The 11,689-nt window shown below is 36.0% G+C and overlaps 1 protein-coding gene across 1 annotated transcript; it reads right to left on the reverse strand.

The window, feature by feature from the left end:
• Nucleotides 1-2,181: 2,181 nt before the first annotated feature.
• On the reverse strand, nucleotides 2,182-11,035 carry LOC136031316 (small ribosomal subunit protein bS16m-like). Its single transcript, XM_065710793.1, has 3 exons — nucleotides 10,896-11,035; nucleotides 8,562-8,721; nucleotides 2,182-2,358 (listed from the first exon to the last, which is right to left on the reverse strand). The coding sequence occupies exons 1-3, from the start codon at nucleotides 11,004-11,006 to the stop codon at nucleotides 2,234-2,236; spliced, it is 396 nt and encodes a 131-aa protein (XP_065566865.1). The 5' UTR covers nucleotides 11,007-11,035; the 3' UTR covers nucleotides 2,182-2,233.
• Nucleotides 11,036-11,689: the final 654 nt, after the last annotated feature.

Genomic DNA, 11,689 nt, shown 5'->3' on the forward strand with positions numbered 1-11,689 from the left:
TAACTGAACAGTTTGGTTGAACTTCGATGAATTAGCAACTTTCTCATTTTGACAACCTTGTATCTTTTTCTTTGCTTCAATTAAGAGCACCTTTTTATCGCCAAATCGTTTTGTATTTTGGCAAAAATATACAAATACTTTCTCATTTCTAATAAAACTGTGCTACACAGTTTATGGCCAAATAAAATCTCGATGTGCGAATGAAACTCTTGAAGTGGAATTTGAAAATGTGACCAGCAATTCTCCATTGCAGGCATATTTTTGAATTCAGCCTAACAAGTAAGCCACTTTTGTCTCCTAGTCCAGATTTGTTGCAGTTGCTTCTTTTTGGGCATTCAGTAATATTCTCGTTTTGGAAAAACTTGCAATCATTGGGGCTGCACAAACTCAAAGAAGGTTGACACCTCGTCACAAGAGAATCTATCGTTGCTCTACTAATGTAGCTATATTTTTACATTCTGCCCAAGTTTCTTCAGATCTTTCTGAAGGGTTTGAAATGTCATAACATAGATAACTACCATCAAAGCATGGATTTCGTCTGGGGAAAAGGAGGGGCACCATAAAACAGTTCTAGAAAGGAAGAGAATAACTTCAAATGAGGGTAGTTAACCAATGGTGTCATTTCGTCAAAACCCAGGGGGGAGGGCGAAGTTGGAACCAATTTTCCCAAATCAAGCCAAAATGAAAAATGAGCCATATAGTACCATAAGGACAAACATATACTAAAGAAAACTAACCTTATTCTCTCGATGATTGAATTATGCAAGCTTATCTTAGTTTCGACAAAAAAAAATTTACAGAAACTCTTATTATTGCAAAAAATCTGAGATCTGGAGGGATAAGTTGCCTCTCCTGTCCCATAGAAAATTACGCCCCTGTAACCACTTTCTTTAGTTTAGGGACTCTCCTATATGGGAAATCCCATATTTTGGCTGACTCATAAAGTTGCCCCCTCCTCTCCCTAAAAGCATAAATTAACAGTCTTCAGTGTCTAGGGTCTTTTTCCTACAATTAATACCATGGAAATTAAAGTCAGACGAAAATCCAGATTGCATTGAACTCATTCAGACATTTACAATTTTTAGTTTACTAGCCCTTTCTCCTCTTTTTCAGCTTCGCGATAGTATTTTAGTGCTATACTCGCATGTCTGGCAAAAACATCAAGGTCGTTCTATGTTGTTTTGGCTTCATCCGCCTTCATCCTCATTTTTATCTTGTATGACTGTTTCGATTATCACTATGAATGCCCAAGATAGTGCGCCCCAAAAAATGCCAATATATTTTACAAGTTGAACTAAGCTTATTTTTTCAATATTGTTCTTTTTTTCTTCAAGTGATTTTGATGATACCGGTGTGACTCGGAAAACTCCATGGGCCACTTTTACCTCAGACCAGATCAAATAAATGGCGTAAGTATTATCCAGCAATGTGTCTTTGTATTAGCTTAATGCTCTTATGAATGTGTTTGATACCAAAATTATTTTAATTTCTGGGTTTAGTCAACTCCTGTTTGGATTTTCAAATTCGTGTTCCTTGAAAAAAAAAGCAAAAATGTGATGAACAAATAGACTCATTGGTTCTTAAGAGGCAAAAGTACCTAATTATTTTATTTAAGTAACAAGAAATTCACAGTACTTAAGTCCCTAAGTGCTCTGAAATTGTACTGAAATGGAACTTAACTAAAAGGAATGAAATCATTTACAACATTGACCTTTGGTACCATCCCCAGCTCTAAATTTTTTTTTTTCTTACCTGTATGTTAAAACCTAGTTCTGCAGCTCGGTCTATTCGAAGTATCAGGGACAAGATTATACGCCTTTATGCGTGTAATCCAACTTTACCTACATAGTCTAAGTCAAACTTCACTTTACCTTCCCATCGCATTCCCGCGTAACTAACTTTCGTTTTGCGAACCGCCGAGGGTCTCAGCAGCATACAAAAACTTCCATATGCTGAAACATTGTTTCAGTTGAACTTGAAACAAGCAGAACCTTCATCCATTGGATGTATATTATAAAGTACGTTATTTGAATATCAATATATATGTGGAGTCACTGTGAGCATGAATGATATGTATGAATGACATGAATGATATGTCCTGCACATTTTTTCGAGTTTTAATCATCCAGTCGTCTGAACTTTTACAAAAGCGAGTATCTGCCGAAAGACATGTTTACAAAATTACAAAACAAAATTTTTCAATTAATCAAGAACTAAAATCACTTACAAAACATTATTTAATCTTAATGGTCAGAGAACTTGGGACAGGCTTACCAAAGGCCTGGTCTGAATCTTTGAGTCGTTCTCTCCACGCGTTCAAGTACGATCGGGGATGGATAGGAAAAAATCCGCTCAAACCTAAAAAGATACTAGTTACTTTTCAATTCTCTTGGTAGCTGCCTTTGATCAGCTTGACCCAACCAAAATAGAGTGGGAACAAAAATTCATTTTGTTTCTTCACCATGGATTAAGTGTCGTAGTTTTCAGTCCCTCAAAACCTATAAAACGGTCTACCCCAGAAGATGCTAAACAATCAATCATGTTATTTCTTAAATGCACCCCACATAAAAAGTTAATGATTTTTAAATATTTCCCAAAAACATAAAACCCAACAAGATCTATGCTATTATCGAAAAGACTGTAGACTGTACTAGCTAAGACTGCAGTAATTTACCTCAGAACAGAGCAAGTATTTATTATTTCTGAATCATTTAATGGTAGAAACAATATGATTCCATGCTTATAACCGAGTGATTGCCACAAAAATTATTCTCTAATAATTGCGCAATTGTATATTGGGTTTGAATTATCATTTATAATCGTCAAATAACCACTTGAGGTAAATTTTACTGCCCTAAAATATATCACATTAGACCAATTAACAAAAGTATGTAACGTCTGGTGCATGAAGATAAACAAGCTTCATAACTCTGGTTTGTCGATCACCTGTTGTGATAGAAAAGAACTACCCAAACAAAACTTTGAAACCCGCTAGCGCTTGTGTTACCCAAATAAATTTCTTCATTGATGTCTCCTTGGCTGTCGATACCTTCCGACCAAATTTCATTTGAGTGCAGATACTTTAGTGTAGAAGGTAGGTGGGACTCAGAGGTGGTAGACGCCTCTGAAAATTCACCAGCTCTTTCCCCTTGGTCCCAAATTATTTGCCCTGTAAGTTGCAAGCAGATTTGACAAAATTCATATTAAGTTCAGAGAAAGGAAGCAGTTCTTTGAAAACCATCATTCTCATGTCCCATTAGCCCAGGTTACTTACCCCATAAAGTCAATCGTGAAATAAAATGCCTACCTACCTTTCTCCTAAAAACCTGACAATGGGAGGTGGTGTTAGAGGAGCCGAGAACCTGTTTTGGGCCTCTAATCATAGAGATAAAAAATTATTGGATGATTTTGTTTCAAATAGGGTGCAACAGGCTTAGTTTTCCGATAAAATTTGGTGGTAGAAGAGAGGCCACATATTCATTTTGGGCCTAAAATCATAGACTTTGTAAATCATTCAATATTTTTGACTAAAACAAGGTTCAACAAAATTGCCTTTCCACTAAAAAAAATTGGATGTTGGGGGGATGGAGAATGGCGAATGGCAAATTTTCCACTTTGGTTCTCAAATCATATAAATTAAAAATCCTTGTATGATACCAATTCAAACAAGGGGCAGTATTACTACCATTCTTCGAAAATTTCGCACAGCGAGGGATGAAAAGGGGAGTTTTAGAGGGACTAAGAAACCAGTTTATGCCTCCATCTATATAGGTTGAAAATCCCTTTGTGATACAAAAAAAAAAAAAATGGCAGGGAGAAGAGGATCTGCGATTGTGTGTCAATCACTCACCTTTGAAATTGTTTTACATTTCAGATTTAAACAAGGTGTAACATACTAATCTCACTGCTTGAAAGTAGTGGGTTGGGGGTGTTAGAGCGGCGATGGACTTATTTAGCTTCTCCCATTGTACAACTAAATATTCTTACATGGTTTTGTTTCAAACAGGATGTGAAACGCTAAGATCCTTGCATAATTTTGATTCAAGCAAGTACAACATGCCAACCTTTATCCTTTTTGGAAAATGAAAGCGTGTACAGCTCTATGGGAGGAGCATGGCATCACCTCAGTCCTCCAATTATCCTAATTGAAAATCTTTGCATGATTCTGGATCAAACGAAGTACAATATGCCAACATTTCTTCTATTGGCGAATGGAATAGGTGGAAGGCTGTTGGAGGAGCATGGCCCCACTTCAATCATCTAAGATAATCTTTGCATGATACTTGTCCAAATGAGGTGTAACAGGTCAACCTTTGTGATAAAAAATTGGCAAAAGGGAGGGTTGAGATGGCATTGAGGGGCTTTAGATGACTGGTTCTCTGACCATAACAGCGAAAGTCCTTGTTCGATCATGCTTCAAGCAAGATCGAAAATGCCTACCTTTCTGCTGAGAAGTTGGCAATGGGAGTGGTCACTGGATGTTGAAAAGGCCTTGGATACACTTTGTGCATCTAATAATATACATTAGAAATCATTGCCTGACTCTGCATCAAACAAGCTGCAAAATGCTTGCCTTTTTGCTACATAAGAATGGCTGGTAGAGGGCAAAGGGATATTGGAGGGACCATTAGTTCAATACAGTACTACCAATAATACTGATTGAAAATCCAATGAGTGTTGTTGATACAAATAAAAGAATGCATAATGATTCAATATCTAGTTCAGAATCAGCAACGTTTGTCACTATTGAATCTCTCTCAAATAGTAATAATGTTTCATCCCTTCTGTTCGAGTCGATGTGTAGTGACAACTGCGTCTCAGAACCAAGCAGAGCAGATAAGGATGAAAAAGAATATACACAAGCCCATCCTCAACATGAATTATTGTCATAAGGAAGTACTCAACCAAAGAAATAAGAAAGTAAATCAAGATTTCTCCGCTCTTATAGCAAACACTGACCAAATACCAAACAAATTAATGAGCTGAAACAATTGATATTTGAAAATGATTATGATGTAGTACTTCTTACTGAGGTGTGTCCCAAGAATTGCAGAAACCAGCTTTTAAGTTCACAAGACAGTTTGCAAGGCTATCATACAGCATCCAGCTTGTCATCTAATTATTACCACCAGGGAACTGGCACTGGTCAAAACCTCTTACACCGTCACCCAAATTAGCTACTTTACTGGATGACCCTATGCTGAAGCCATTTTCTTCAATATTTTAGTGACTGAGAATAAAAGCCACCCTCCTATCAGAATTGGCTGTGTATACAGAAGGCTATCTGCGCCATCTGTCATCACCAGAGGAAATAGATGGGAAACTAGCAGAGCTCATCCGCAAGATTAGAGACACCCACCATGGGGACCTACTAATTGCAGGTGACTTCAACCTGCCTAACATAATCTGGAAAGACCAGTCTCCCTACGTCTCTTTTGGTCAGAGCCCAACCATTGATATTGTTCATGATGTCCTTCTCCACCAAATCGTCAGCCAGTCAACAAGTTCTGGGGATGGTCAGCATCCAAGCCATCTCAAATTGATATTTCTCTGGAGACCAGAAGCTCTTGTGTCCACTTCAAACATGCCCCCAATAGGGAAGAGTGACCATGTTACCATAAATATCAGAACAAACTTAAAAACACGACGCGGGCATTGCATTTAGACTTTGAAACTTGCTAATGAAGCCAAAACTAACCCAAAAAGTTTTGGCAGTACGTCTCTAGGCAAGATCACAATAGATGATGCATTAAAAAACTGATAACCAAGCAAGATGGACAAGTTATAGAGACTAATAAACTTGCTAATTTACTGAACAAGCAATTTGTTTCAGTTTTCACCACTGAGTCTGATGGTCCTTTACCTTCCCCAACAAACTACAAAAAATTTCAATGGAAAGTACCATGGTATCACCTGCAGATGTCCTTAAACGTCTATAAAAGTTGAATTCTAACAAGTCACCAAAACCTGATAATATGCATCCCAAGCAACTAAAAGAAATTGCAGAAATGATAGCAGATCCCCTCACAAGAATCTTCCAGACATCACTTAGCAATAGAGAGCCCCCAGCAGACTGGAAAGTAGCCAACATAACTCCAGTATTCAAAAAAGGCGACCGCACCGAGCCTGAGAATTATCGACCTATTAGCCTAAACTCAGTTGTGGTTCAGATCCTTGAACGCATAGTCAATGATCTATGACTCAAACATTTAACCACAAACAAGATCTTGTCCCTCAAGCAGGATAGATTCCAGTCAGAGAAATCAATCAAGACAAACTTGTTGGAATCATACGAAATAATTGCCAAACCTGATTGATGAAAGACATCCAGTTGATCTACTGCTACTAGACTTTGCTAAGGCCTTTGAAAAAGTGCCCCATAGTCGACACCAATCACAATTATCTGTTACTTGTATCAACTCATCCTTGATAGACTGGCTGATGAATTTCCTCACTAACCACAAGCAGAAAGTCTGCTTATTTGAGACAGGTGGCCAGCCAATTTACTCTGATGAGGTCATTGTAATAAGTAGGTTACTGCAGGGTACAGTATTAGGCACAACCCTTTTTCTGATCTATATCAACAATATTTCCAATTACAACAATATGGATTTGTCTGCTGATGATGCCAAACTTTTTGGCATTGCTAAACCACATAAAATTCAATACAATCTAGACAGGCTACAGAATTGGAGTCAAGGCTGGCTTCTCCAATTCAATACAAGGAAATGCTGTATTTTGCAGCTTGGACCTAATAGCTACATTGCTACCTATTCAATTTTAAATCCAATAGCTAATATAACAGACCATCTAGTGAAAAGAGAAGAATAAAGGGACCTTGGTGTGATCATTGATGAGAGGGTTGAGGTTCCACAGCTGCATCCAGCATGTTGTCTTCCAAGCAAACACTATCCTTGGCCTATTAATAATGACCAACAGTAGCCAAGAGGCAACAATATTTATAAAGCTTTTTAAGGCTCTTGTTAGATCCCATCTTGATTTTGGCATATGCCTGACTGGTCCTTCTTACTTGCAAGATGTTAGGCTCATCAAAAATGTTCAGAGGCAAGCAAAGAGAACCCCTCACTTTCAAAAAGGAAAATAGGCCAATATTCATTTTACAGCAGGGTGTGGAAGCCATGGAATGACCTTCCACCTAAAACATTTCTAACAGATGACATAAACAGATTTAAAACAAAACTAGCAGAAACAAATTTTCAAAGTAAATCATTTTTAAATAATATATAGTATTATTTGTCAGTGTTTGTTGTAGTTGTTATTTTCATTGATTTGTATGTGTGTATTATGTTGTCAGTATTGTCATAACTTCTATTTATTATGTTTATTGCGACAAGCTTGAAACCTTCCCGTATTTAGTACTAATAAATAAATAAATTATGGGCAAAATACAAGGAAATTTGTGCTCTCCTTTCCTTAACCACCAACATGCTTGGCTTTCTAAAAGAAACTGAAAGGAAGAGGGAGAGGGTGTGGACTTGGAGGTCAACAGCTTTTTTTGCCTCCAATCACACTGATCAATAATTCTTGCATGATTCTGGTTCAAACAAGGTGCAAAATGCCTACCTTTCCACTAATTGGCAGTAGCATAATTTTGTCAGAATCCTGGGAGAGAGGGGCAAAGTTGGAGTCAATTTTCCCAAATCAAGTGAAAATGACAGTAAAAACTAAAAAATAAGCCGTTTTGTACCACAAAGGCACAATTTAGCACTATAAAAGTACTATACAGGTGCTTTATAGTACTATAAAGGTAAATATGTACTAAAATAACTCATCTATTTCTGTTGATGCTTCAATTATTTAGGTTATATATTAGTTTTGACAAGATTTTGGAAGAAACTAAATTTCAGCTGCAGGGGAGGGGCAAACTGGGGTCTGGGGGGACAGGCAAACCAAGCTCCAGGAGGGGCAGTTGCCTTCCCCCTGCTAATTGGTGCTTTAAACCCAAACCAAGTAGTTGTGGGCATCAAGCCATGGCTAATTGTAGAAAAAGCCAAGACAGATAGTCCAATTGATTGAGAGGCAAATCTGGCATTAACCCCTTACTAAGATTGATGATTTAGTTTATTTGTTAATAGATAAATCTATCTATTATCTATCCATGCATCATTCCTAGGGCAGAAGAAGTTAGATAGTCATAGAACCTGCAGTTTTCCAAGTGTTTGGTTAAATGGCACTGATAAATGGTGGGGGTAAGTAAGTATGACTCTCTTATTGGAGCAATACTTCTAATAGACAAACTAGCAGGGGTAGCAAGTGTAACAGACCAACTGAATTTAACAGAGAATTTATATAATAGACAGATGGTGGGTGAGGGGATATGAAACTTCAAAATTGAGTGTGGAAATAAGAAAGGCATTGAAGTTTTGTTTTATACCCACTGTTAATACCTAAATTCAGCAGCCCCTCTCCAATGAGATACCTTCCATATTCAATTATTTCATTAATCTTTTTTTAGGACTTCGGAAAATTGAAAAGGAACCTATACAGTAATTTAAAATTAAAAATTATGTACAAGTCAGACTTTTTTTTTCAAAACTTACCAAACAAAGATGCAGCTGGTATTGACATTTTAGCTCCTTCTGAGATCCAATACTGAAGTCTATCAAAGTTGACTGCCACTAATTTTTCATTGTTCTGGTTTGGCAAGGGGTCAAATGATCCAATCTGCTCAATTACAGGACCATCAGAGGGAAGTTTAGCCTAAAATAAATACAATTACATAAATAGACTATGGCTAACATCAAATAAAAGTACCAAACTTGCAATGCTGATATGCTGTTATAACTGGCTCCTTGATACAACTTGGCATGGTGTTGACCAATCATTTCTTTCTATAGCCTCTGTAGTGCTGCACTTACATGTTTTCTGAAAGAGGAAAAGTAGAGAGAGTAAATAGGCAGGTTAAGTTTCTTTAAAGAGCAGGAGAGATTGAGAGCATTCAGTCTTGAAGGTTTAGTACAAAAGTTATAACAAAGTGACTGAGAAATATATTGTCTATTTAATGTAATTCCATATAGATATTTTTCAAGAGAGAGAGAAGAACAAAATGATAATCTTGGTTTTGAGAATGCACATTTCAGTTCATCTTTAAATCAATCCATAAGATCAGGGGGGTTGTTGAAATCAGCCAAGATCTTAGATCATTGTTTTGATAGCTCAGTCCACCTCAAACCTATCTTCTCTAGTGTATTTTAAACCCAGCACTTTCTTGTTTTCAGCTGAGCTATATAACCTAAATTACCACTTTCTGGTTAATCAATATTTTTCTTCCAGCTTTGCCTTATTGGAAAAATTAATACAGATTTGAACACTAAACTTTACTTCAATTTCAAAAAGTTTCTAAATCTAATCTTCATCCACCAACTGCTTACCTGCTTTGGGAGACCAAAAGTCCAAGTCAGGATTGCCACCACAGTGAGTTTCTAAAGTGCTACAATTGCCCAAATTTGCATGCTATATAGCAATTTCTTGTGCTATAGTCAAAATTGACTGTAATGGTGCTAAAATAACACTTTCATGCTATTTTAGCACCCCTGAGCATATTCTGCAGTGCTAAACATAGTAAAATAGAGCTAAAATGGCACTTTTGTGCTACAGGTGGCAACCTGGTCCAAGTAGACTTCCTGGAATAGTTGATTCTGACTTGACCCCTACACCTGCCTTAAGTTGAAATTAATTCATAATGCCAACTATTTGTTGAAAAATAAAGTGACCAGAGACTAGAAAAGAAAACTCATAGATGGAAGTAATGACCAAAGTGAAATTAAATGTTGGCAAATTCTCATGAGATTGCAAAAGAATATGACAAGAAACCAAAGTTTCTTGTCTTTAATCTTAACAGAGATATGGTAAAATTCTAGTTGATTGACTTCTTGCTATCTCAGAAAGGGGTTAGGTTAGGAAAATGAAACTTTCTGGGATGGGTCTACAGGCTAAAGTATATCCTGGGAAGGTATTATGAAGTACCTACCTCCACTCCTTCTCCCCCTAGAGGGCCCTGACCTTTGATGACCTTCAAAAATATGTGTATTATAAAAGTGAAATCTTGCAAAATAGATCTTCTGCCTGAATGAAGTACAACAAAATTGTTGGCCCTGACCTTTGATGACCTTCAAAAATATGTGTGATATAAAAGTTAAACCTTGCAAAATAGATCTTCTGCTTGAATGAAGTACAACAAAATTGTTTTCAGTTTCACAACTTTGCTCAATTCCAATTTATAAGGTTTTAAAGATATGCAAATACATTTCCTAATTTTTGAAAAAAAAAACATTGATATGGCTCAGAATTCTACTCAAATAACAGGAATTGCATTTTCAGAACTAAGGCAGAGAAAAAGCAACTGGTAACTGAAAATTAAGGTAAAATGTTGTTTTATAAAAATTTCATTAGGTATAGACCTGTCATGAAGGCAAATTTCAGGGTTCTCTAGAGGGAGAAAGAGTGGAGGTGGGTACTCTAAAATAGTTTCCCAGGATATACTTTAGCCTGTATACCCATCCCTAAAAGTTTTATTTTCCTAACCTTACCCCTTTCTGAGATATTAAGAAGTCACTCAACTGGAATTTTACCCAGAAACATTTTATTTTAAAACCTAATTTGCATTTTTTTTTTTTTTTTTTTTTTTTTTTTTTTTTTTTTTTTTTTTTTTTTTTTTTTTTAAGATCTGGGAATGCCTGAAAAACGAAAGGTTTGCTGTGATGTCACTTTCAAAGGTTTCACAGTTCTTTTTACCCATAATGAATTATTGAATTATGAAAGAGCACAAAAATAGCATTCAAGTGGTATTTTCACTTTAGGTTAATCGTAGCCAAATTGTTGTAAACTACAAATTTACCAATGAAGTTTTAAAATGACCAAAGCGCTTTACGAACCTCCATAACAACAATATGAAAAAAGGGACGATTTGTACATCCATGCTGTTGCAAGCGAATAGACTTCTTTGCCACTCCATAAATACCTTTCCAGCTCTGAATTCGAGGCATTTTCTTCTATTTCTTCAACGAAAGTTAGGGCTACTTCTTCTCAGTAAATATTGAAGTGTTCTCATAAATAAATGACCAACGAATAATGATCTTTCCGGATATCACAACCGCTTTAGTCGCAAATTCAATTAAAGCCCTTTACTAACCTAAAATATTATATCTTTTTCTCTTATTTTAGATTAATTGAAAAACTTCGAGAAAGAATTTGTTCAAAGAAAAGTAAAGGGCATGTGCAACTTAAGATCAAAAGAAACAAAGCTACTACAAATCAAACTCAAACCGACCAGAAATTACTATAAAAGAATAAATGAAACCCATAACGAGCAGGTATTAAATAAACAGTCATAGAAAAAAAAACATGCTGCAGGTACTAACAAAAATGAATAAATAAATCATAAAACAAGTAAAGCTTAAATTGAAGATGCACATCAAACTTAAAACGAACAAAAAATCCCTTGCTATTAAAAGATAAATGAAACCCAAAACGAACATAAATAAAATAAACAATAATATCAAACAAACATCTAACAAGTGCTAATATAAATTAAAAAATAAATTTTAAAACAAGTAAAGTTAAATTAAAAATGCAAATCGAGCTTAAAATGAATAAAAACCACTACAAACAAAGGCTTGAGTACCGCTTCCTTCCATAATTTAGGTACTTTGCCCACTTTCATTAGGAC

Source organism: Artemia franciscana, chromosome 9 (assembly GCF_032884065.1).
Source record: "Artemia franciscana chromosome 9, ASM3288406v1, whole genome shotgun sequence".
In the NCBI taxonomy this organism is placed as follows: Eukaryota; Metazoa; Arthropoda; class Branchiopoda; order Anostraca; family Artemiidae; genus Artemia; species Artemia franciscana.